The sequence below is a fragment of the Globicephala melas genome, chromosome 9, assembly GCF_963455315.2.
Source record: "Globicephala melas chromosome 9, mGloMel1.2, whole genome shotgun sequence".
NCBI lineage: Eukaryota > Metazoa > Chordata > Mammalia > Artiodactyla > Delphinidae > Globicephala > Globicephala melas.
In genome coordinates this window covers 17,800,725-17,827,613 of record NC_083322.1, presented here as the reverse complement: position 1 = coordinate 17,827,613, position 26,889 = coordinate 17,800,725, and the positions used below count along the sequence as shown (strand labels likewise).

Here is a 26,889-nt window from a genome sequence, read left to right as displayed (position 1 = left end):
TTCCCATGGTGAACGATCAGGCTTCAGCTACTGGAACTCATGGTCAGAGCAAGTCCCATGGCCAATGCAGTATGGCCGTGGGCACAGCCAGGTTTCCTGATTCATATTCACAAACCAGGGTGGAGTGTCTGCCTTCTTGGAGACTCACAAAGCTTCTGAATGACTGTGTGTGTATGCCGCACACATGCCTTTGGGACATCCTTTGGGGGTGGCTTCTCCCACTGACAATGCTCTAATAACTTTAAATGTCATTTTCTCAGTAAATACTCATGAGCCTAATATAGAATTGTTGGCCTTTCCCTATTCACTAAACTGAGTCACATTTCATTGATCTGTCCTTTAGGGAAGCATTGTTGTCCTATATTTGACACTAAGACTTTTTTTTTTTTTTTTTTTTTGGCTGCGTTGGGTCTTTTTTGCTGCACACGGGCTTTCTCTAGTTGCAGTGAGTGGGGTCTAGTCTTTGTTTTGGTGCGTGGGCTTCTCATTGCGGTGGCTTCTCTTGCTGCAGAGCACGGGCTCTAGGCATGTGGGCTTCAGTAGTTGTGGCACGTGGGCTCAGTAGTTGTGGCTCACGGGCTCTAGAGCACAGGCTTAGTAGTTGTGGTGCATGGGCTTCATTGCTCCACGGCATGTGGGATTTTCCCGGACCAGGGCTCGAACCCGTGTCCCCTGCACTGGCAGGCGGATTCTTAACCACTGCGCCACCAGGGAAGCCCCGACACTAAGACTTTTAAATGGCTTCATGTTGACCTATTTGTCCTTTCCATATCTGTTTCAGTTAAATCCATATGAACTTAGGCAGTTCGCCTCATATCCAGCGAACTGAATTAGCCTTCATCGTTGTTAATTAGCCATTGCTCAGTGTCTTATGCCATATGCCTTTCCTGAATTCATTACTAAAAATACTTATCAAATACCTACAAACACGTTGGGGAGGAGGGCTAAAAATATGTATCAAACATGACTCTTGATTTCAACAGACATGACATAGTATGAGAGATAGGATGATACACAAATAACAATAAGGCAATATTGACAAATACCTGGAACAACAGCAACGATTTCACAGGAGGGAAAGAGTTCCTTCCAGTTGACCTTCATTACGTCTGGTAAGGCCTCACACAGGTATGAGCTGGCCATGAGGGATAAAGAAGAGCCCTCTAGGTAAAAATGGAGAGCAGGGGAGAGCACGGTCAAAGAAAAGAAGGCAAGAGAGTATTAACGAAGTTAAACTAATTGGAAATGAAGCACTACTGATGCTTATTATGCTTTCTGGCCCTGGCACCTTCGCTAAGTCCATATTTCTGACCATGTGCGACTGGTCCTGAGGGAAGAGCAGGCGTTCCGCCCCCAGAGGGGAGGGCGGCCCCTGTCCTTTCACATCCTTGCAGTTTACCTGTAACTGGGTAAGTGCATATACCGATGGTATAGCTTATCTAGTTTAAAGTAAACTAACCTTCATGAAATGGACTCAGGTTTCTGGACTTAAAAGGATTTCTGCAGAAACTGCAGGTCGAAGGGAACACTGACCACATGAGCCCAGGGAGACTCTGAGAACGCAGTGGAGCTGTCACTAATGCTGTGAGTGTGTATGAGCGCTTAGCTTCTGAGCCACGCACTTCACCTGTGCCTTTCAGCAAAGGAGAGCTGTCCACAAACAGCAGGGAATATAACTGCTTTTTAGAAGAAACTCATGCAGCAGAGAGATCTTTCGGGAAATGACCCCATTGCTTTGTGATTTTTTTTTTTTTTTTTGTCCAAACAGATGTAAACATGTAACCTACCTAAGAGTATTGATCTTCACACCTCACCTTGGAACCAACATTTTCTTATCTATTTAAAAACCTCCCAAGTAAAACATCTCAGTTTAGACGTTTATTAAAAATGTAAAACTGCCTTTGGATGACTCTGAACAAACAACTAGTTGATATCAGGACAGGCATAAATTTCCTAAAGTTTACAGAAAACTGCATGGTTGGTGGGGCAGATTGACTGTATTAGTATCATGCTTCAAATGCCAAGCCAGTGATGTGTTCTTTCCACTTGTCTCTACATATCTTTTAGGGGCTTTTTTAAAAAATTAAGTTATTACTGTCATTTAAAACCAAATTTCAAAATAAATAGAACTTATAGCCAGATTTTCAAATTATCTCAGTGTGTTAAACTAAGAGTTTTCACAAAAGATTTTATGGACATTAATAAATTAAACTTACTTTAAATATGTTTTGTTTTGTTGTCATATCTTTTTCCTGTGTTATAAATCTATAAACATTTAAACAGCACTACATGTATATAATTTATAAATAAGTTACTATATATGTGTATATGTGTGTATATATACATATATATGCATATATGTGTGTGTATATATATATACATATATATATATGCTTAAATTTTTTAACTGATAGTACACTATAAAAAAATTTCAGGACCATTGGCTGAGATCAGGGATCAGCAAACTTTTTTTGTAAAGGGCTAGATGGTATATATTTTCAAATTTGTGGGAAATACACTCTGTCACAATTACTCAACTCTGGCATTAAAGGGTGAAAGCAGCCATAGACAATCCAGGAATGACTATGTTCCAGCAAAACTTTATTTACAACAACAGGATGTGGGCCAGATTCGGCCCTTGAGCCATAGTTGGCCAGTCCCTGGCTTAGATGACTGGAGCTATTTGTTAGTCTACAGAACACCCTAAGAAAGCGGATACGGTGTCATAGGTTAGAAAGAAAACAAGTGTGGGATCTAAAGACCTGGGTCTAGTTCTGATTTTGGAGTTGCTTGAGTCACTTCACCTCTTCAACCCCAGATTACCGTGTGTAGCATGGATTGAAAGTAACCTCCAAAATTCCTTCTAGTTTAATGATTCTGTTGTTTTACTATCTTGCCAGCTTGCCACAGTGGTGGATTGCACCTGGGATCTGATTAACAAGCAGAATAAGTAAAAATTTGATTTACTCTATGTGGGCAAAGTGAGTACAAGACAGTGGAGAATAAAAAAGGACATAGGGCTTCCCTGGTGGCGCAGTGGTTGAGAGTCCACCTGCCGATGCAGGGGACACGGGTTCGTGTCCCAGTCCGGGAAGATCCCACATGCCGCGGAGTGTTTGGGCCCGTGAGCCATGGCCGCTGAGCCTGTGCATCCGGAGCCTGTGCTCCACAACGGGTGAGGCCACAACAGTGAGAGGCCCGCATACAGCAAAAAAAAAAAAAAAAAAAAAGGACATAAATGCCACTCTGAAAAATTGGAAATCACAGCTTATTGCTCTTGAAGGATCCTCCACAGTGCTTCTGTTCTAAATGATCGTAGGATTTGCTGAACTGAAGTCTCCTCTTGCAGCTAAGATTTATGGAGCCCTTGATATTGGGTAGCTAGCCCTTTATTTCTCACGGAAAGCTGCAGAGTGACATGAAACACCTGGAGTGGAGACTGAAACTAGAAAATCCTCCCTGTGTGTTTCCGTAGGGCCACCGCAATGGAAGGAGCACCCCTCTTACGCTTTGTAAAATGGTTGGTTTACTCTTCCAGTTACTGGAAGCTGTCCTTCTGTATGTGCCAAGCACAACTGGAGCCTCACTAATACCTTTCATGTACTCCAAGCACCGGCCAGACTGGATTGTTTGCTTTCTCATGTCCATATTTCCTGACTCTGCAGCCTTGCTATTGGAGCTCTCTGTATGTGGAAAGATCCTCTTCTGTCCCCCCAGCCCCAATCCTGAAAGATCTAGCTCAGGTACCACGAAGCCTTCTCTGATCCCTTAGCTGGAATCGTCTTCTTCCTCCTCTAAACTTTAGATCACTTTATCAACATCTCATGATATTTACCGCATTCTATCTATTATTATGTTCTTACACCTGTCTTAGCTTCCCTACCAGATTATAAACTCTTTTCAGGGTTTTCACCTTAGTTTCCACCCTCAGTGGCTTGAATAGAGTAAATACTCAATAAATGTGTGTTGGATGAATGCATTAATTCCAGTCACCTAGGTGTCAATTTGCGTGTTTGAGTAGCATTACCAACCAGCACCCCAATTCTGTAAGTTAAGAAGCCACGTTCGTATCTGGTACATCGCCCACCAGCACCTCCTCAGAATCTAGGCTGTTCAGAGCCCATCACTCTGATGTCCCACTTGAATTTAACTGTCCTCCCTTCAAAGTCTAGGTGCTACGCGGATCAGTGGTTTGGTTGTAGAGAGGAGTATACACGAGATCAGAAACCTATAAACCAACGCAATGCTGTAACTTTGTAATTTATTTTTAGAAAAAAATATTTTTAGGGTAAAGTCAGTTATCTCCCCTACCGAAGCAGTGCCTCCTGTACTAGGTAACAATTTTAAAGAACTAGTGATTGTATTGGTTTATACTCTATTGTTGGGGTGTCGATCTGCTGTTGCAGGACAGGTACCTCAAGCAATTTAAGTGCTATCTAAGAATGTCTCTAATGCCCATGTTTCTCTCTCTCAGAGCCCCGGCTGTCTGATTCTTCAGCTGTCGGTGATCTAATTCAGTTAACACACACACAAATGTGGGAGCTTAGTTATTTAATATTACTTTATCTATTTAAATGTTCACATTTTCATAGGGATCTTCTATTAACTTTAACTAGGGAGGTCTTTTGGTTTGGTTTGGTTTGGTTTGGTCAGGCTGGCTGTTTACCAAATCACAACAAATAGGTATCTGCTTTATTCCTTCCACATGGAGCAGGCCCCATCGTAGGTAAGGTTTCTGTTGACTTAGGAAGATGGTCCACCAAGTGCAGAGCAGAGTCCTTGAATTCTTTTCATAACAGTAGGGAGGTTGGACCCATTGACAGCCATTGGCTCCCAAGTCCCCTACAAGAATAAATGTTCTTCACCTAGGTCCAAAGTTCAGGATTTGGCCTTTCATTTTTCCATTTCCTGTCTCTATTCAAGGTTTGTCTTTCTACTTGCTACCACTTGTAAACAAAACTCTGCAGTTCTAGCTATGAGCCAGCTGGATGTTAGGTAAGGTTGTGTAATACTGCTGGAGTTGGGGAGGTAGTAATCACCCCAAAGTATGCTTTCTTGTTAGAATAACAGTCCCTTCACTCACCAGAGTTGCTGGAAACAATGCTCCAGTGTCATATCTATCAGTGTATTTGAGCTTTCTGTTTCTGAAGGAGAGAGGAAGGACAAAAGCGGGGTGGGGGGGGGAATGATGGGAGGCCATGCCACCCCCAAGGGAAATTGAGCCAAAAGAACACTGGGAAAGAGGAAATGAATACTAAATCTTTTTCCAATTAAGAAAAATGAGAGTGGAAGCAGGAAAGCTCCAGAGGGCACTTTTGGGGGAGGAGAGGATCATAAAAGGCCTGTTATGAAAATCCATTACCCATAAATTTCCCTGCATTAAGCACTGCCTGCGTAGAGAGGATGCTGAGAATCCTCTCAGCTGACACAGGACATGTGACTTCAGTTAGCAGTACCCACATGCCATGTACCATTTCCGTCAGCATGTCTGAAATACCGCTTTCCCTTACAGGAATTCCTTCTAATTAGTCACAGGTTCATAATCTCCACTTAAGGACATCTTGTTTTTGTTTTCCCAATCACTTTGTTTCTTTTGTCCAGTGTTTAGCAATGTGATAGCAGTACCATAATTCAAAGCCCCACCACATGAAATTATGAACCTTTGTACTGCATCACACAAATATTTCAAATTTGGGGGTAATATTTTAATTTCTAGATCACGCTAAGTATAAGACTCATCTAAAATGAGTTCATGTTTTTACATTTGAAGATGGCAATGGAAGTTTCTGTGTCTAGGAGTTTGTCTTTGACTGTGTAAAGAATCTGCTTGTTAATACATCTGTGGTCAGACGCAGTTGCATCCAAGTTGGCCATTGGGCATGTGGTTTACCTGCACCCCGCTCTAAGGCAGTGTTTTTCATCAGCTGAATATCCATGTTCAGACCTACATGCAAGAGAAAGAACTGGCAGAATGCAGCATTGCCAGCAGGCACCCAGGTCTGATGAAGTGTTTTATCATGTTTTACTTGAAAATAAATTACCTAAGCCCAAGGTTTATTGTCCACATCTACTATTAACATTAAACCAAGATTGTCCTTTAATAGATACAACAGTCAGAAAACAACCCCAAATCAGATTTTACTTTTGAATGACAACATTTTTAAAAGCCCAAGTTTATTAATGATAATATTTTATTTAAGACTCTTATTAGACAAAGAATCCTAGGTTGGGGATGAAGAAAAGGTAATGTTTATGAAAACATAGGTAGTAATTGGGTTTATCCTGTATCAGCCACATTTTATACCAGTTGAATTTCAAATCAGAGTTAAAAGAGAGGAAAGTTTGGTTACTTTATTTTAATTATCTTACTAGCCACTTAAACATTTCTCTTACTCCTTGTCATTCATTTCAAATCAAAGCTTAACTTGACTTATCAAGTGAGCAGTAAAATATATCTTCTCCATCATCAATCTTCTCTTTCCATACCTACACTTTCTAAACATTTATAAATTAAAAACTGAACTGTTTGTATTATGACCAAGCTTATCGTTTGAATAGGGTGGGATAGTGGGAGTGGTGCAAATTCGGTCCTGTTTGTGACAGAACAAATAGATTTTAGTTTATCTCAGGAAACTGCCATGGAATTATCCCTCCAAAATCTGTGTTCAGTAGATTTAACAGATGCATTATTCCTTTAAAAAATAAATGTGAAAAAACAGCAATTCAGTAAGAAATAATCCGGATTCTATTCATTTTATTTCTACTGAGTATCTGTGGACTTTAAAAAAGAACATGGCGCCAGCTGAATAAAAAGTTAGACATTTATCTCATCCAAACTATAATCTCAAGAAATGTTTGGGAAATCCTGTATCTCATCTGTCATTATAAACTATACCTATTCATATAAACATAGATGAATCTCAAAAGCATAATGTAGGGTGAAAGAAACTAGTCACAGAATGCATATAGTATGATCACATAAAGTTCAAGAAGGCAAAACTAAACAATGAATTGTTTAGGAATGCATCCCTTGGGGGTAAAACTACAAAGAAAAGCAAGAGAACAATTAAAATCCAGGTTAGAGGTTATTTGGAGGCATTTAAAAAGAGATAGGAATGGGGTTGAGGAAGGGCACATAAGGATCTTCAAAGTGCTGGTGCTATTTAAGCTGGGTAGTAGGTACATGGGTGTTTGGTTCATTATTCTTCTTTTAAGTGGTGGTGTACTATACACTCATTCATAGGTACAATATATTTCATGCTAAACGTCTTTTTAATTTAAAATACTGACCCGAAACAGTTAGAATTCATCTTTTTAAAATTTCCTGATACAAATGACTATCTGTATCAATTCAGCAAGGAGTCTCTAAGCTTAGGGGTCTGCCTGTCCCAGAGCAGGACCATTCTGAGAACCGTGTTCCCGTAAGCCCTAGCTAGCCACACAACCCTGAGTCAGAATCAGAACTCACCCTACTCCCTGAGTTCCCTCTAACCATACATGATCAATCAGAGCTGATCTGTTTGTTTGACAGGACGTCACAGTCATAATGATACTAAGAACCAGCCTTCTACGAGAGTGTGTGGAGGCAAGGTGAAGAGGTTTTTCTCCCACTGCCTGATGTTGTTTCTTTCTACTCTGCTCCGCGACATGTTTCCCCACCATGGTCTGTGGTTATAGAAACTCATGTGATTATGGGATGTCACCATTATATAAAGCATACGGTAGGCTGCTGGTGATAACTTGTGGTGACAACATATATGAGAACACTGAAGTGTGCAAGCACACAGTGTCTTACTGTTGAGAACCAAAATTTGTGGCTGGTTTGCAAACCTTAGTAATTCTCAAATGTGTGTGTGTACAGGGAGATGGGGTGGGACATACCTCTCTTCCTGGGTAAATTTCTTCAGAGTAATATATCCCCTTGCATGCTTGCACTCCCATAAAAGGCACACCCCTGACATAGCAATGAATCCTTAAGTGAAATTCAGCATATTTTTACCTTCCCTATCAGAAAAAAAAAAAAAATATATATATATATATATATACACACACATATATTCTAAATGAGGGGGGCTTTCTTTCATTCTATCCTATATTAATTACTAATAGACCGATTGACTATTAGCTATTAATCCATTTCTAAACATATTTTGACCAGAAAATATTTTTATTTTCTTGATTTTTTCCTCCACTGTAATTTTTAATGCCTTTCTTTTAAGGAATCCAAGGGAAAAACATTGAGAATTGGACCTTATGTGCATTAAATGAAACCACAACATTTTACAGACACCACATATATATAAACAAAATCATATTTAAGAGCCTGGAATGTATCTATAAACCTCTTTTAACTTTCAAATATACAATAAATCTGCAGAGCAAATATGATTCATTTCAGCAGGTCAGGATTTTCCCTCCTGCATTGCCTGAAATTTTACTAAGAGCATTTGAGCAATTCACAGGGCTAATTGGATATGTTTGGAGAATCGCTTGCATTTCATATTATGAAAGAAAGTCACTGGGGTTTTTGGTACATGGAAAACAATACTGAAAGTATGTATGAATCATTTTGCCTCCTAATAGCTGATGACCACATTTTCAACCCACATGAGGTTTTAACTCTAAGCTGGATCCCATATTAAGACCCAGGTTAAGACAATGACATTGGCAGAACCAAGAGTGATGGAAATCAGAGAAATGTAATTGACTAAGAAGTCCTTTGCAGATGTGAACCCCAGTCAGTCTTCCTCCTGAGTCCGGCCTGCGTGGGGAACGTACAGCTGCAGAAAGCTGGGGGCAGGATGGTGTTTGGGATTGAGTGTCACAGTTACAACCTGGAATCTTTTTCAACCAGCACCACCTTCTCTCGGATGACTCCTTGCACGAAAGAAGAGGTACAAGGGGATGCAGGGAGATGAAAGCAGATCTTAGGGTTCGCCAAGTGTCTGCTGGCCTATAAGTTACTGTGAATTCACGAATGATGAAGTACTGGTAGGAGTCCTTCTTTCAGGTAGCGAATTTATTTGTTCTGTTGGAATTTTAGGTGCAACATTCTCTTTTTAAAATATAGGAGTGTGGCAGAAATAATTAAGGAAAACAGAGAGACTTGGAAACTTTGATCTGAAGGGAGATCTCTAGAAGTCTTTTGTACACGGGCTTCATTTTAGTGCCTTGAGCCTTTTATTTTCTCTGAGGTTTTCCTCACTTAACCTGTGGGTTTGTGTGTGTGTCTGTGTCTGTGTATGTGTGCTTACCAAGCACAAGGAATGTTAAAGGATGCAAAAGAGCTTGAAGGGGACAAGTCAGAGTCTGTTCAGTGGCACTCGTAATCTCTTTCTATATACCAGTGGTTCTCCAGTGGTGAAGTTACTGGAAGAGATTCCTAAATTTATTTTCTGTAGTCTGATAAATAACTGTTTCAGGTATGAAAGACTGCTCTGCAAATATGTATAAATACAGTGGTTTATAAGATACAGATTCCTTTTTTATTCAGTGTTGAGTTTATAGACTTTATAAAACATTTTTAATAAATAACAAAACTATAAGCAACTGTCATGATATTTTAATTTTTCTTGATATTTTAAAGAGATTCACATTCTTTAAATGTTAGTAACCATGGCTGTAAGATATAGAAAATTAAATCTTTTCTTTAGTGCTCTTAAACTTGTAATAAAATCAGCCCCCTCATAAAACTGGTTATTACTTGTTCTTGTTCTATTTCTAAACATGGTTTCCTGATAAGAGATCTTGTCTTGTTAATAAAATGTTATTGCCCGCATTTTTACTTGAAAACTTTAAGGATCATGTACTGGAGTCTCAAATCAGAAAATAGCAAAATAAAAAAAAAAAACAGACAAAATGAAAGGAAATGAGAGTAACATTCTTCACACTATGGAGAACACAGGGTTAAAAAACTCTATACTGTAGATGAAATTACAGTAAGAATTTTGCCAGTGTTGAGCAAGTCTTGAGAAATATTTATTGGAGAAGCTGGGGTGAGGGGAACATTGGGGCAAGGTGACAGCTAGTGCCTTGCTCCAGTGTCTTACTGTGGAAGCCTCTGCCACTTCCTCTTTATCTCATCTAGTGTCCATTTAGACCCTGGCCCAGCCAAATGTAAAGACGCTGAGTCCTCAGTGGTTTCATTATTTGCCATGTCTGCAATACTTTTATTTATTTGAACTTTCTATCTAAAAGGCACAGCTTGTAACATGATTATAGTGTTATTTGAATACACTGAGGCAGTAGAGGTCTGGTGGTAAAGACTTAAAAAGTCTTTGGTGTGAAAGCCACAACATTCCAAGAGCGTTTTCCCATTGCATAGACCTGTTTTTTCTTATAATATAACACCAGGATATTTAGGCAGTGGTTCTGGGAATGGAAGAAAAGCCAGACCTTTCCGCTTTTTTCATACCACTGACACAATCAAATAACATCATGTAATTATTATGGACTTCTGAGATTGTTCAGCACTTACTGATACACACACACACACACACACACACACAAGATCATCTCTCTCCCGAATATCTGATGAGCCATTTTGCTGCCAGCAGCACTGGGCTTCCTGCAGTAAGATCAATCCTACCTTTCCCCAAGTGTCCTCTAAGAGATGAGCAAAGGCAATTACCCAGAAACAAAGCATAATACTCCAGAGTAAACCTGCTGACACCCAGCCTGGGTGGGAAAGTCGATTGAACATTTTATTTAATAAAAGGTGCTTTACATTATCATTTGGGATTACTCATTTTTTAAGTAAAATGCATTTGATTAAAACTCTAATCAACATAGTTTAATCTTTCTCAGATGATTCCGAGGAACTTCGAGTCCTCTGCTGCTTCTGAATCATCTGGGAACATCAGTTGTCTTTATAGTGTACAATACAGTAGACTGGTTACTGCCAGCATCTGCTGAAGTTTCACAGAAAGAACAAATGGATTGTTATGCTTTTGTTACAACCCAGTGGGTGGTTAGGTATGATTTTTACTAGTCAGCAGCACTTCAAATACATTTAAATCTTGTGTGTGAAAAGTTAGAATGTTAACATTTTGTCTTTAACTGAAGCCTAAAGCAGAGTTGTTGTGCTATCATGTGGACATATTAAGGATGTGGTGTTCTCATCTGTCTTTTTGGATAAATTCTTGTTATGGTGAAATTAGCACTCATATGTTGCTGATGTTACATACCTTTCTGGAGGGCAGTTTGTCCATGTGTAACAAGAGCCTTTAAATGAGCATATCTTAAACTCAGGAATTCTAACTTTTGAGAATTTTTCCTAGATAAGTAATTGAACAAGTGGTAAAAGTATATCTATAGTGATGTCCTTTACAGGCTTGTTTATAAGAACATAAATTTGGAAAAACCTTAACTGCCCATCAGTAGAAGTCTGGTTAAATAGATTATAGTACATCCCTATACATACATCCACTAGGTACATCTAGTCATAGAATACTGTGTTGCTGTTGGAAATTATATTTTGCTAATGTGTTAAAATAGTCATAAATAAGGTAAATTAAAGAAGCTGTTTCTACAGTAGTATATATAACATGATCTCACTTTGTTAAAAATTAAAATATCTATGCATGCAAAGGAAAAGTTCTGGTAGAATACATTGTTAATCATGTTCATATCTGAGTAGTGGATTAGGGAACTGACTTTTACTTTCTCTTTTGTACATTTTTTAATGTCTGGTTTAAGAAAATAATAAGTGCATGTTACCTTTAGAATCAGAAAAAATTTAACAACTAAGGTTTTTCCATTTTGAAAGAAAAGTAATAAACCTCTGGTAGTAGTATGAAAGGTAGTTGCCGTGGGAGAGGCCTGAAAGCTAAGCAACCGCTGTGTGCTCTGCCCTCTGAGGACTGAAGTAGGGAGGCTCACATCTGAAGAATTTCTACACATATCAAGTCATTTGGCATGGGCACAATTTCACTTACAAAGTCAACTGATATGTTATTGAGCCAGCAGCCGGGCACATTCTGATTCAAAATGCCATGAAAACATTTTGGCTCCTTTTTTGTTTTTAACTATGAAAAACAATTTTAACATGTTTCTTTATTAGTAGCAACAAAAGGTCCTCAAAAATCTAGCTCTGGCAACTGTGTATCCTAGGTAAGAGTCTACCGATGCAAAGTGATGATAAATTTTAAGTAGTATGAAGCAAGAAGAGTTAGCAGAGACAGGGGCAGTGATCTGAATGTGGAAGGCCATGCCTCCAATGAGAAACCAAAGATGAAGGAAGACTGAGCGTGACCTGGCTGAGACAGATGGCATATCTAGGTCGTGTCAGAACTAAAAGCCAACAGCATCCACCATGAAGCACATTGGGTGGGTGGGAGGAGGGAGAGGAACACCTCTGAGAGGTTCAAGTATAGTGGGAAATTAAGGGCTTCAAATGAGATTCCATCTAGGAGCGGGGAGGGTTTTGTTGTTGCCATAGGGTGTCCCATATGGAGCTTTTATGTGTCTTTTGCTTGTCTTGGAAAAGCAAGGCCCCAAGTAATAGCCAAGACCTCACGGCTGATCCAGAGACGTAGAAGGGCAAATTAAGACTTTCTGTTTGATTAGCTTGGGAAGCAGTCATTAAGGACTCATTCTCCCTGCTGTGGTTAAAGCTGTCTACTGAGAAATAAGCCAAAGGAATATGAGGCCAAGAATCTGAAGACTGAAGCCAAACCACTGGGAAGGGCTTTCAACTGCAAACTACAATGTGATTGAATTAGAAAGGAACATTCAAAGCATGTCATGCTGTCACCTCAAATTCAACAAGTCTAAAATTGAACTCATCTTTCCTCACAAAGCAGCTCCTCCACTGCACTTTCCTAATAACAACAGAACACTACACTGTAGTATGCCTTACCACAATACACCCATGATTTCATTTGATTGTCACCCACTTACAGACAAGGCAGTTTAATGCAGGTTAATCAAAGGGCTGCAAGCTGGGGAGAGACCAGTTCTAGAAACTCGGTTTTCTGAGTATTAACCTAGTTATCCTTTAACTGTATCACACCGCCCTTCTCTCCGTATTTGTGGAAATAAAACAGTCAGCTTTATAGAATTACTAAGTGACAGTTTATTTATATTGGCATTTGAATATCGCGCACTAGCACATTTTAGCAAGTATGAAGTCAGAGTTTCTTAAGTAGCAAAGAACAAACCAACCAACCTTCAGAACTGTTCATCTTGTTTTTGTAAGGTCAGAAACATTCCTAGCATTTGTATTATTGAAGTCAAAAGACAGGTAAAGTAAAGTACTGGATCTAAAAATACCTGGTTTGTAAATCGAACATGAGCAAACCATCAGTCATATTAGGTTCGTTTTGTTGGTATAAATTATGTGATTCTGCTGTTTTGTTTTCTTTCATTTGTAAATTATTTTAGCTTAGTCATTATTGATAAGTATGAAACGTTTACGTACCTGGATTTCTATTGGTAGATATGTAAGTAACACTGTAAAAAAGCATGTTAACTCTCCAAGGTAAAAAGCAGTCTGCTGCACAATGCAGCTCCATTGCATCCCATGTATCCATCAGGCCAGCTTGTCCCTGGGCCAGCCAGCACTGCCATGCCTTCTCAGCACTCTGTATGTCAGTACACAGTCCTCCTTCCAAAACAGCCAGGTTGACCACGCAGGCTATCTCCTCACGAGTCTGAGCATCTGGAGTTCCCCAGCTCCGATTCTTTACTTGGGAATAAATATTAGGGGAAACGTATCTAACTAGTGATATTGATTGTATAATTTCCCTAAATAGTTCTTTGCTTCTGATAAACTAGGAAAGCTAAATACCATATATGCATGTGAAACCCTCTGCGCCTCTTCTACTGGCCTTAGCCCTTAGGTTTCTATCTAAATACACACCTGTGGGCTCCCAAGATGTGCCCAGCGTGTGGGTAGTGGGACACTAAAGCAGTTTTAGAACAAAACAGGCGGCCTTAGAGGGCACTGCACTGACTGTGAAGCCTCCTATCAGTTGTCAATAACACTTTCCTTCAGTGAAAGTGAACAAAAAGGAAAAAAATTAAATCCAAGCAAAAAGGATATCCTGCTCTGGAGTTTAGTTGGCTATTTGGCTTATTAATGCCAAAGTCCTGGTTTGTTAACATAACTTGATTCTTTTCTGACCTTTGTGACAACATATCCACAAATAATTCATACAACATGCTGAATCTTTTCAATAAGTGTTTTCAGTACTTTCAGTTCAGTTCTTTGGATTTCTGCTTCTAAATCTTAACATGCTAATCATCAGCTGAGTAAAGAAATCTAAACATGCTAACCCACAGTCTCCAAAGGCAGTTGCTTTTGTGTAAACTTTTTAGTTTAAGCTGTTATTTGGTCATTGTAAATTATCCTCTGTAGCTATTGGACTAATGCTTTTCAGATACTTAAAAGTTTAAAAACTAGTCAGATCGGGTCTCTAAACTTAAGGAACAGAACCATCCTTTTAGAACTCTATGGCTCAGTAAGTAGTCAAGCTCAGTGTCGATCCTTTCAAGAAGTTGGTGAAGATCGTGGGCAGTTGGCAAGCTCAAGAAGTTGTCTTTGTGATGTTACAGAATCGCCTACCAGCGGAACGACGATGATGAGGAAGAGGCCGCCCGGGAACGGCGCCGCCGTGCCCGGCAGGAAAGGCTGCGGCAGAAGCAAGAGGAAGAATCCTTGGGACAGGTGACTGACCAAGTGGAGGTCAATACCCAGAACAGGTACTGTCCTCTTCAGAAGGGAGAATTTTTCCAGGTGCTTCTTAGCCTGTCTGATGAAAGGAATGTGTCGGGCAAAGCATCCCCTTCTCAGCCCAATTCAACTCTTTCCGTTTTTCTAGCTTGTTTAATTCTTCTGTGGACGTTTTAGGCAACTAACCAGATTGGACAGTCGATCTGATTTAGACATTAGGACACCAGTACTCCTTTCTCCCCACCCCCCCGCATCCCATCCCCTAAACACACCCCAGTTGAAGGATTTTATTTTCTTTTGTAATCTAGTAAATTTTTTATTTACTAAAAATCGTGGGTTATATGCTTAAATAAGGAAAACTATTTACCTTCATTCTTTAGGGTATTGTTATCTGTTTTGAACTGAAGATGTATTCGTTTAATAGTCCTCTGTACCTACCAGTAGCAGATAATACTTGAATTTTAGAAGTAGGCATGAATTGCAAATGTCTTACTTTTCCTGATATACACCCTAAACCAGTATCCTTTGATCTCTACAATATTCAACAAGGTGCAGAATCCTGTTTAATTTAATGTAATTATTCAAACAAGCTCATGAGTTTAGTACTACATTTTTTCCTATACCAGTCCTGGTAGAAATCAGGAAAGTCGAGAATACTTAATAAGTTCAACTTTTTCAAAAGGGGCCTTTACAAGTTCACACATACAAGGTCACACAGTGCATTACGCTAATACTTAGTATATATCATTTATATGCCCCAAAGGTATAGAAAAGATGGGGAGGGGGAATGGAGAAAAAAATAATTTTATTTTTAAATTGTGGACTGGTTAAATATAATGCAGTCACCATGTAAGACCTTTTGTGTGGCTTTGGTTTTAGATTCTTTCATTTTGTGTGTGGTGGGAGGGCACTGTATTTGATAATCCCCTTCATTCAATCTGTGTAGAAAATTCTGAAGGGAAAGAGTTCTGGCCTCTTTAACGTGAATTTGAGTGGGTACACAGAGGGTTTCTGAAGGCAGTAGTGAACATGCTGGCAGGCAGGATGATTCAATCAGGAAGCTTCTTGGTTAGGTGGAAAAACAGACTTTGTCCCTCGGTAAGGAGCTCCTGATTAGGGAGAGAGTATAGCAAAGAGGTTCTCTGGGGTTCACTACCTGGCTTTGAATCCCAGCTTGACCCTTTCTTCACTAACTGTATTTCTTCAGTCCAATGGAAGTAAAAATCATACCTTTCTTTTAGGAATGTTGTTAAATTTAAATGAGATGATAATACCTGTAAAATGCACAGTGCTTGCGCATAGTAATTTTGACCATTATTAGGAAGATGGTAGCAGAGTCTTACAGATCAGGGCTACATAGGCTTCACTGCCTTTTCTATTTCTGAGTTGAAGGGGATGGGAAAGAAAGAGCTTAATAATGACATTTTAAGGCCTTTTGTGAATCTGGTTATTAGTGAGTAATCAACAATGCCTTAAGGAATTACTAGTGCCTATAGTTTTCTAGCTTTTAAAATCTTGCTTCTACTTGTGTTTCTCTTCTTTTTTCACATTGTACTATTATTAGTTATTTCATGCATTGATTGAGTACAAAATTCCTTTTTTTAGCAGCGCATATTCAGATCTGATAACATATGATTTACCTCTGACATACTAATTAGCCCCAAGAAGAATAAGTATTCTTGGGGTAAACAACTGACTGGTACTCAACTTCTCCTGTTGACTGCTGTCCTGATTTATAAATAGCAAAGAAAGGTTCAGTAGAGTCTGTTGTTTCTTAACTCGAGTTCTTTAAGCCAGCTAGCATTGTGGAATTTGGGGTACCTCTTAAAAATTATTTGAATTCAGTTGATCCAAATGCCTTATGTATATAGATTTTCCCCCTTAAATCCTAAACTATTTGCATTTTCAGAGAAATTTAATCCTTATGTGTCTAATTCATGGAGACAGTGTCTTACAACAACAGCTGAGGCCAAGAAAGTTTAGAATCTAGCCTTTAGTCTGCCATTTCTTGTTGTTAAATGTGAAATATGTTTTTCCAAAATTAAGTGAACTTGAACTTCAAAAGGGCCAAGGTTGGTATGAACCATGAAATTTGATGGAGTTTCTAAACACTGCAAGACATGTTCTTCCAACTCTGGTCACAGCCCTAGTATCACATGACTGGCTGTTTCCTGCAGTGAAGACCAACACCCCTGGCATGGGCAGTGTCCAGCATCCTGCAATAGTGAGCACAGTGGTGGACGTGCTACAGTTTGGATTTTAGAGATTTTTTCTTTTTTTATAAACATCAAATTTAACTGTCCTTTGGTCTACTGCAGAAAAGAAGGGCAAGAGCCCCTTTATTCATGGAAATCTTGACAAAGAATGGAGATGGTATATTTATTAGTTAGGGCAACATCAGCTGCTTTAACAATGAGTCCCCAAATTTTAGTAGTTTGATGCAGTAACACATACTAGTCCAGCGTGGGTATTTCTGACTGGTAGAACTGGTTCCCTATCTTCTTTCCTCCTGTGACTCTGTCAGCTTCAGGGGCTTTGGAGTCCTCTGATCTAGCCAGTAGACAGAGATAGAAAGGGAAGAGAATGTACCTCTGCTTCTTGCTTGTCCTGGTCTGGACATCGCACTTCTGCTCACATTTCATTGGGATTATTGGTCACGGGGCCCCACCTAGGTGCGAGGAAGAGGGGAGGGTGGGAAATATAATCCTTGACAGGCAATCACTTCCCTGCGACTAAGGAAAGAGGAGCATAAGTTGTGGTGGACAGTTAGATGTCTCCACCAGGGGGGTCACTGGCCTGAGTATAGCATCTCCACACTATAACGTACACTCCCATACTCTCAAAGTGTTTAGTGTTCCAGCAATCCAGATCAGGAATTCCAGATGACTTGGCAACACATGGGGACACTACTTGATACAAGAGGAATTTGTTTCTTCAGTTTGGTTCTTGACTTAGTTTGAGTTCCCTGAAAGTCAGATTCTGAAACAAAGATTTGAGCACAGTTTACTTGTAACATGATCCCAGGAAAAAATGGTAGCGGTGTGGGGAAGTGAGACAGAGAAGGGAAGGCAACCCAATAAAGGTTTCACTACCCAGCAAGGTAATTACCAAGGTAATTTACCAAGCAAATTACCACTGTGGGTATCAGGAGCTTAATTCCACCAGGGAACTCTAAGATCCACTGTGGTACAGGCACCTCAGCGCTATCTGATACCACAGGTGAGGGGAGCTGAGGTATTTACACATTAATGCTCATCAATTGTTGCTTGAGGCAAAATGCCCAGGTGGCATTAATACTCAGAGCACTTCTAGTATGCAGAATAGATTCCCCATGGCCAGACAGAGGCCATGGGCAAAGATTTGCATATGCTGCCTATTGAAAGCCAGGCAGGAATGTACTAATAGGGGGCTGTATATGGGGAGATGTATATATCTGCATGTTCCCATGTGGCACAGCACATGAGTCCAGCTGACTGATTAATCAGCAAGCTGCCCTTGCTGTTGTTTCTGTTGTCCAGTGTGCCCGACGAGGAGGTCAAGACGACCACCACAGACACTCAGGTGGAGGCCGACGATGAGGCTGCACTCCTGGAGCGCCTGGCCCGGCGGGAGGAAAGACGCCAGAAACGCCTCCAGGAAGCACTGGAGCGCCAAAAGGATTCTGACCCAACAATAGCAGATGCAAGTTTGTTGCTACCCAGCAGAAGAATGCAAAACAACACAGCAGAAAATGAAATGGCAGAGAAGGAAGAAAAAAGCGAAAGTCGCCGGGAGAGATACGAGATAGAGGAAACAGAAACAGTCACCAAGTCCCACCAGAAGAATGATTGGATGGATGCTGAAGAGAAAAAGGAAGAAGAAAAAGAAAAGGAGGAAGAAGAGGAAGAGGAGAAGCCAAAGCAAGGGAGCATTGAAGAAAATCAGGTAGAGGTGGTGGCAGAAGAGAAAGCAGCAGAAACCCAGGAGGAAACAGTAATGTCATTGAAAAATGGGCAGATCGGTACAGATGAGCCTAAGACAGAAGAGGAGAGGGAAAAAGGCTCACATGAGATTCCCCATAATGAAAAGATGGAACAGGAAGCAAGGGAAAGAGCTGAGGCAGAAAGGGCCAGGTTGGAAGCAGAAGAAAGAGAGAGAATTAAAATCGAGCAAGAACAAAAAATAGCAGAGGAGAAAGCGAGAAAGGAAGCAGAAGAAAAAGCAGCTGCACAAGAGAGAGAAAGACAGGAGGCAAAGGAGAGGGAAAGGATTAAGGAGGAGGAGAGAAGGGCAGCAGAGGAGAGGCAGAGGGCAAAGGAGAGGGAAAGGATTAAGGAGGAGGAGAGAAGGGCAGCAGAGGAGAGGCAGAGGGCAAAGGCAGAGGAAGAAGAGAGAGCTAAGATAGAAGAGCAAAAACGTAAGAAGCAACTAGAAGAGAAAAAAAGGGAAATGCAAGAGAAAAAGATAAAAGGGGAAAAGGTAGAGGAGAAAACAGAAGGGAAGTGGGTCAATGAAAAGAAAGTACAAGAAGATAAACTTCAGACAGCTGTCCAAAAGAAACAGGTACAGTAAACATTTTGCACCAAATGTGTGATGCCTGCAACTTACGAGAAATGGAATGCACATCAAATTTGGGACTGAGCCCACATTCCTACAGCCCCACGTGCTTGATCATTTGGCAAGCTGCTCATTTTTTTAGGTCACAGCAATGTGCAAGCATAAAGCAATCAATTGATAGCTAACTATTCCACCAATCAAATTTACTGGTACAACCAGAGAAAAGTGAATTGCTCTGTGCTTGGTTGCTATGAATACCAGAAAAAATGAATTAACCCAAAGATGACAAATGTGGTGGTGCTGCATTGACTTATGATTCTGCACTGCATCTAAACTCATTCCTTTTTAACAACTTATCTCTATCCACAGGTCTACATGAGGCAGGGGGACCATAACTCCTCACTTTATCTGTGTGTTTGGCATTTAATAAAATACGCTAAAAGTTGGGGTGGGAAACTGACATGATGAATCATGGTCAGAAATATCATCTTAAGGAGGCAAAATAACACCCTTGGAATTAACTGATAATAAGGGAGGGAAAGGAGGCAGTTTGGACCTTTTATAAGTGTCAGAACCCTGATTTGCCATCATGTAGACCTGAGCTTAATGTAAACTTGCAGAAAGCCATTCATCTGGGGTAGCATCAACTTAAAACTGACTGGCAATTAAGAGCACACATTTTGCGTCTTTTACCATCTGGGTGACACAAATTTATGTAGCACAAGGAAGTGTGGAAATAGGGGGTGGGGGAATATTTGTAAGCTAAGAAATATTTTTTCATCTGTCTGCAAGGCTGCATTAAGAGCACTATACCTAACCACCACCACCGTACCACCACCATCTACCCCGCAAAAAAAAAAGAAAAAGAAAAAAGAAATGCTTGTGTATCCACCTTTCCATAGAGAACTCTCTATCGCTAAGTCTGCCTTGCACTGCAGTTGTCTTTCACTCCTGCTTCTTACAAGGGGCTCATAAACACAGCTTCCATTGAGATGATCAGGAACAAGATGCACCAGACCACACACAAGATTTGTCCACACTTACTAGATGCACCACATCACGCTAGATTTCAGTGAGCACGATGGCAGGCTCATGAGAAAAGATTCTGCGGGGAGGAAACTATCCCACGTTGCTGTTTAGAACCACTGGCACGGGGGGGAATGTGAGCACTGGGACAGCCAAAGAGAAGTCACTTCACACCACATGCAGAGTGACCTGAGCACCCTCTCACTCTTGTAAGCTAGCAAGGGCTTCTTTTAAATGAGTGACCTTACCATTCTTGAAAATAAAAAGGAAGAAGAAAGGGGGGCTAAAATGCAAGCTAAAAGAGGAAAGTCCCAAGAAGACAAGCCTACCTTCAAAAAAGAAGAGGTAAATATCATTGAGAAAGAACCTAGCCATAAAGCAACAGAGAGCAGTGTTCCACGACATTTCAGGTCTGATGAAAATTGTAACCTCTAATCCAGTGTTTTTCAAGACATGACTCATGATCCATTGAATGGTGAAATCAACCTAAAGCATCCCAAAATTAGCTAAATGTGTCAATCTGCATTTTTAAAATGAAATAGATAGAAAATATCAGACGGCATCATGGCCAGTAAGTATTTCACTGTGATATAAATTGTCCTTATTTACTGTGGGTCACAGTCAGAAAGCTTGAAAAACACTCCTCTGATCAATCTTACCCACTTTCTACTCTCCCAAGTGCTATTTTGTTTTCCTTGAGCCATCCTACTTTTGTTTCAATCATGAAATATTTCCAACTGGCTTTGATTAATGATTTAACTTTTCAAAGGAAAAATACTCCCACACATCTCAGTAAAAAATTTGATGAACTGAAGATGATATTTGGTTTTCAAAAGAAAAGTTTGGCACAATGTTCTGCATTGCATTTCTGAGGCACACACAGGAGCTGGTGCCAGGGTGTTTGACTGTAGGTAAGTAAACAAGTCAGTGGACCAGAGCTGCAGAGAGAATGTCATTATGCCCCCGACATAATTAAAATGCTACATCAGAAAGCCTGACCTTGCTTTAACCATCATGCTTATGTCAGTTCCAAGCAATCCTAAAAACTGTGACAGTATTTAACAAGTTCAAAGTACTTAAACATGGTAAAATTAAAGTATCAAAGGTAAAAAGACTTGAATTACTCTGCCTGTGGGACTGAATTGTAGCTATTGAGCTCCAACTCAAATGGACTCCTGCTGCATTTCTCTGCCCATTATGGCATAGAGTAAGACACAGAAAAATCCATATTTAGCAAATAGATGAGATTAAGCAGGGGGATGGTTATTTTCTTAAACTTTTTTTCCTAACATTCATGTAAAAAGTAAGAACTCCTAGTTCATGTTATGTTTATTTTGTTTACGGTATGTGTTCCTCCCTGTTTCTAATAGAACTTGTGGTGGCTTGGGAGTGAAAACTGAATGTGAACACTGCCCAGTTAAAAGCAGGAGAAAGAGTAAATACTAATAACTAGAAAATTGAATTTGGCTCTAATGAAGCAGCTAAAGAAATTGTTAAACGTGTTGGGAACCATAGTTCTCATTTTGTAACAGAAGAACACCTACAAATTCATCTCCAAAAAATGAAAATTACCTTGGGACTAAACTCAAACAGAAATATCCCACATGGGTTCATCTCTAAAGCTAGTGTTTTGTGGGGAGTATCTTTCAGTCCAGAAGGAAGAGGGCATGAAATCATAATTCAGGGATTAAGTTTATGTGGAGCAGGAGAGGCTGAATAACTGTTTGAATTCATCCTGATTTAACTCAGTTCACCAAGACGTGATTTGTTTTTAATGACCAAGGCATTCTGTGTTCATGTATTATGTCCGTGAGCTAGAAGGAGCTCATCAGCAATCATCCAATCATCCTTTTGCCTCTTTTCAGATAAGGCCCCAGTTCAATAATGGCCATGGTATGATGATTTCAGACCTGCCTCTTTCCCTGTTTGCCCTCCAGCACATTCCAGTGTCCCAAAACTTGGCCTCTTTTTGACGCGAGGACAGATTAGCTCCTCAACCCAAGCTTAAAAAAATCTGCTATTCCTGTTTTAACATTGCATACATAAATTACTAGTTGAAGGACTAGATTTTCTCCCTCTCCAGCTATTTGTGTAGTTGCTTCATGTAGATAACTTTAAGTCATATTTTACATGATTTAGCCATTTTAAACGCCCTCCTCCATCCCTGCCCCGCATCCCACCTTTTTGTTCCCCCCCCTCAAAAAAAGTCTTTCTTTTGAATTCAAGGAGCTACGTAGGATAGGTAAACACAAACGTCAGGTGAGCAACATTTCCAGAACTCACTCCAGTACCTTACAAAAAACCTTTTCTCCCACTGCAGTTTAACTCTTTGTGGTGATGGATCGCTGGTGACCAGCAACCTTGAAACCTAATTTAGCTTTTTCTCTTCCCCAACTATAAAATGCCTCCTTTTAATTTAAAAAAAAAATTTTTATTGAAGTATAGTCGAAGTGCAGTGTTGTGTTAATTTCTGCTGTACAGCAAAGTGATTCAGTTATGCATATATATACATTCTTTTTTTTTGATATTCTTTTCCAGTTTATCATAGGATACTGAATATAGTTCCCTGTGCTATAAAATGCCTCCTTTTAGTTCTTGACCCCAGAGATCTTTTTTTGTTCTGCCCTCTAATAGGAAAACAGTTCCCAGCAGAGCTATTCATATAACATTGAAACTGATATTAATATCACGTAGGCCAAAGCCTCTGACTAAACATCAGTGTGCATGCTGATCACCTGGGAGCTTGTGAAACACAGACTCTGACTCAGTGGATCTGGGTAGAGCCTCAGCTCCCTGGTGAAATCCATGCTGTCCATGGACCAGTAGCAAGCAGCAAGGATATATATCCATGGGGTAGACGTTGGACTTGGAAAAGGAACTGAGGCTTCTGAATCTAGCAAAAGTATATTCAACTTAGTCTGAAAAACTGTAACTTGCAACAGTTCTTATCACTATTCTGGAATCAAATGAAGCAAAGCGATACAGCACAGAGACTGGCGTCTTGGTCCTTTCCGACTTGCTCACAACCTTCTGAGTGTCTCTCTGGCACAAGGGCATGTCACTGGAATTCCCACCCCACACACATACACCCATGTGTTATCCCACTGAATATCCCAGATACCCATAGTGTTATCCCAATGATCACATTTGACCAGAGCCTTTCATATGAGCATGCTGGTGTTATCTGTGTAGGAAGCACTTTAGCTCCTTCAGGAGCTAAACCCCGTATTAATACGGGATTAACCCCGTATTAATCCATCAGCACAGATTCTCTTCACGGTAACATTTTGATCTAGAGGCTCTAATGCTTTTCCGAGTGGGCTCAGAATATCCCATTAGCTTAGGTTGAATTTGCTATAGAATCCAACCCACTGTGCTTCTTAAAGTGTTATGGAATTACTTTATTCATTTCCCGGAAAGAAAAAATAATTTGCAGTCAGCATCATTATCATTATTTCATTGGGAATTTTTCTAAGAAAGTCTTCCAAAGAGAATATAAGCATACCATCTACCATAACTTTGCCAATAAAGGCAGAGCTTGAAAAAAAGGGATTTTTCTTCTGTTAGACATGTATTGTTTTACAAATCTATTTTATACACATCTTTGGATGGTAAATTAGGTAGTACATTTTGGGAGGTATCTGGGAAATATCTCAGACTCCAAGATAGGAGAAACCAGTTAAAGGGAATTTCTCTCTGTATAGTGCTCCACAAACTATGAGATTTGACTCACAATTTCTTTCAAGGGTTCCCTGAAATGGGACCCCCTCACCCTTAAACGTGTATCCCCAGATACTTCTTAACCAGGATATAAACTCCAGTCCATAGTTTCTGGAACTATACCCAACAAGGTAGGTCAAAATGAGAAGAGACTTTGCTTGCTCCCGCCTGCCCAATGAATACTGATTTACCATCAGGCAAGGATAGTCACCAAGGAGCCTTATTAAAGCTGTAGGACAGACTAGGAGCTTCCTTCTCTTCTCTGTAGCCTCTCAGGACAAATCTGGAGCCAAGAGGGAAATGACAGGATGAAAGATTAGGAAGGGATCGTCTAGTGCACCCCCCTCTTTTTATGTACATGGAGCCAGCATTCCAGAAAAGCTAGGTGACTTAAAGCAACAGCTAGTTTGTTGACTAGCAACAAATAGACAATAGAACTAACAATAGAACAATAGAACTAACAATAGAACTAAAACTCGCATTACAAAGCTCTCAGAGAGAATGGCAAAATAACAGCCCCCCTCTTCAGCATGTCCAAGGGATGTCCTAGATAAATGCCCCTCGGAGAAAGATTAAAGTCTTAACTGATTAGGGCAACATGGTAGTGAATAGTCCATCGATAGTAATTTAATCAAATAATACTCAACAAAGGCAGTCAGGCAAAGGACTACCGAAGGTTCATCAGTAAATAGCAAAAAAATGTCCTCTGCTTAGTAAAACATGCACTTTGGCGGGGGTTAGGTATCTGAACTATAACAGCTGCGAAGAGGTGAGTGATGAGGTAAGGGGAGACCATCCTGGGCAGTCCCTGAAGCCCTGAGTTCTTACGCCCAAACCCTCCTCCTTAGGTTTCTTTATAATGTTAGTGCTTTGTCACTGTTTGTCTTGAAATGAGAAATAATGAGCCTCACCTGTTTTCACACTCATTTTTTAAGAATGGGAGAGATGATAAAGTAATTTGAACTCCTTTACCCCCCCCCAAAGCTATGTAAATTCAGTATACTTTGAAATAATCTGTCTCACTTACTGTGAGGAACTTGTAACACAAAACCCACAAAAAAAAATTAAAGCTAACACCTGCTCTCCATGTCTCACCTTCCTCTGTCTTCCACAACAATCATAAAGCCACTTCCAGAGACTAAATTATTACCTTCAATGGAAGTCAAAGTCAACCCTGGAATTTTTCCTGTTCCATTCTATCTTTGGTGGTTGAGATGACTACAAACATGGCCCCACAGGTCTCTGAGTCATCCCGCTAAAAGTAGGGTTATTATGTCTTCTATCCTGGGGACCCTAGTTATTCATTTGATTAAAATATTTAATCAAAAATATTTGATTAAAATAAAATCAAATTCATTTGATTAAAATTCATTTGATTAAAATGTCTTCCTCTGACATCTGCCAAAATTGGCTTGACAGATCTGGCTCAGTAGGTTTCTTATTCCCTCCTCAACACATCTGTGTCCTTCTCAAAGAAGTGCCCTTCATCCAAGCAACCTGGCCATTCTCCCATCAAGGCCACACTAATAATTGCTCCTCTCAGTGGGAACTGAACACAGCCACTCTTATGTGGAGTTCCCAGAACACAATAGTTTCTAAATGGTAACACCTCCACTACTTTCGAAAATAAAACCTCAGTGCAATAAGGGATGATCCTGACCTCCTAAAATTGTGGTCAAGGTCATTGCTCAGAGGCTAGAGGACCACAGCTTATGCTCTAAGAATTTCCTCTGATTCCAGCTCTACCACATCATTCTCCAGTAGTTTGTTTTACTTCTGAGTTTTCTGGCTTCCTAACGATGTTGGGTCTTATTTGGTGATACCAACCAAAACCTAATTAAGATTATTATCATTATGTTTCTTCCTGATATGTACCGTTGGTTAGATCAAAGATGAGAAGACTAAAAGGGACAAAGAAAGCAAAGAAGTTAAGAGCTTCTTGGATGGAAAGAAGGGATTTACAGAAATGAAGTCGCAGAATGGAGAATTCATGACCCACAAACTTAAACACACTGAGAATACTTTCAGGTAAGAAGTTGTGGCTAGTTAACAGTGACTGTGTTCATATGTGAAAAAATAATAGTAATAATCAGTCTCCCTACCCTGTGCTTCCAGACAGAAATGTGCTAACAGGCATCCTACTTTTGTTGTGAGGTCATTGGCCATTGTCTTACAGATACTCGGTCAGCCGGTCTGGCTATCAGTCACTAACAGGAGACCAGCAGGCATTGCTCAGACAAGGTTTGATCTGCTTTTCCCATTATTTGGCAAGGCAGATCATGCTTGGCAGCCATGTTTTTGTTCACTGATCTAATATGTTCATGTAAGATCAGTTTATTAGAAAACATGACTGGAGTTGTCATTGACTCATTCTCTGTATGGTCCACCCAACTTCCTAAGAGACCCTTCTCAGTACCATTTTAAAGAATGTATTTTCTAAAGGTTGTAAATAAATTGCTGCATAAAACTTAGATTTCCCTGTGGCCAAATACTTTGGAAACATTGGGTTAAACTAAATGAGTCAGCTCTCTTTACCACTTTGAGAGCCCTTGCTGTTAATTTGCCTTGGGAATCTCTCAGAGGGAGGAAGAGGGCATGCAACTAATGCTCCAGTTTTGGGAAACCCTCTTGCAGAGCTTCAGCTTCCCCTCCTTATCCCCTCCCCCATTACGGCGATTGATTTTAGGACAGATAGACAAGTATATGCAGGCAAATCCTCACTTCTAGGTACGTTGACTATGGAGGGCCCCCCATCAGCTTTGTAGAAGGACTCAAGTTGCAGAAGCCTGCCGTGGACACCTGGCTACCTAACTCTCTGTGCCCCATTCCTACACACACACTCCCTCCAACCGCTAGTGCCAAATTCCAATCTCTGTTACGTCCCTGGCTGCTGTGCCAGGTGTTCTGGAAAAGTCTTGGGTCCCCGTAACATG

General features: G+C 40.2%; 1 protein-coding gene across 15 annotated transcripts in view; it reads left to right on the top strand.

Moving 5' to 3' along the window:
- Positions 1-26,889, top strand: part of CALD1 (caldesmon 1) — a 186,428-nt gene that overhangs the window by 135,741 nt on the left and 23,798 nt on the right. For 12 of the 15 annotated variants that reach the window (XR_009565258.2, XR_009565259.2, XM_060305275.2 and 9 more), the window contains 4 exons: positions 14,557-14,703; positions 18,193-19,216; positions 20,504-20,581; positions 25,842-25,984. Coding sequence is in view for 13 of the 15 variants with exons in the window: in XM_060305275.2 (XP_060161258.1) it covers positions 14,557-14,703; positions 18,193-19,216; positions 20,504-20,581; positions 25,842-25,984 (1,392 nt within the window). In the remaining 2 variants the exon portion in view is untranslated. The remainder of the gene's footprint in view (positions 1-14,556; positions 14,704-18,192; positions 19,217-20,503; positions 20,582-25,841; positions 25,985-26,889) is intronic. The other 3 variants (XM_030853884.3, XM_060305283.2, XM_060305282.2) reach the window with 2 other exon arrangements.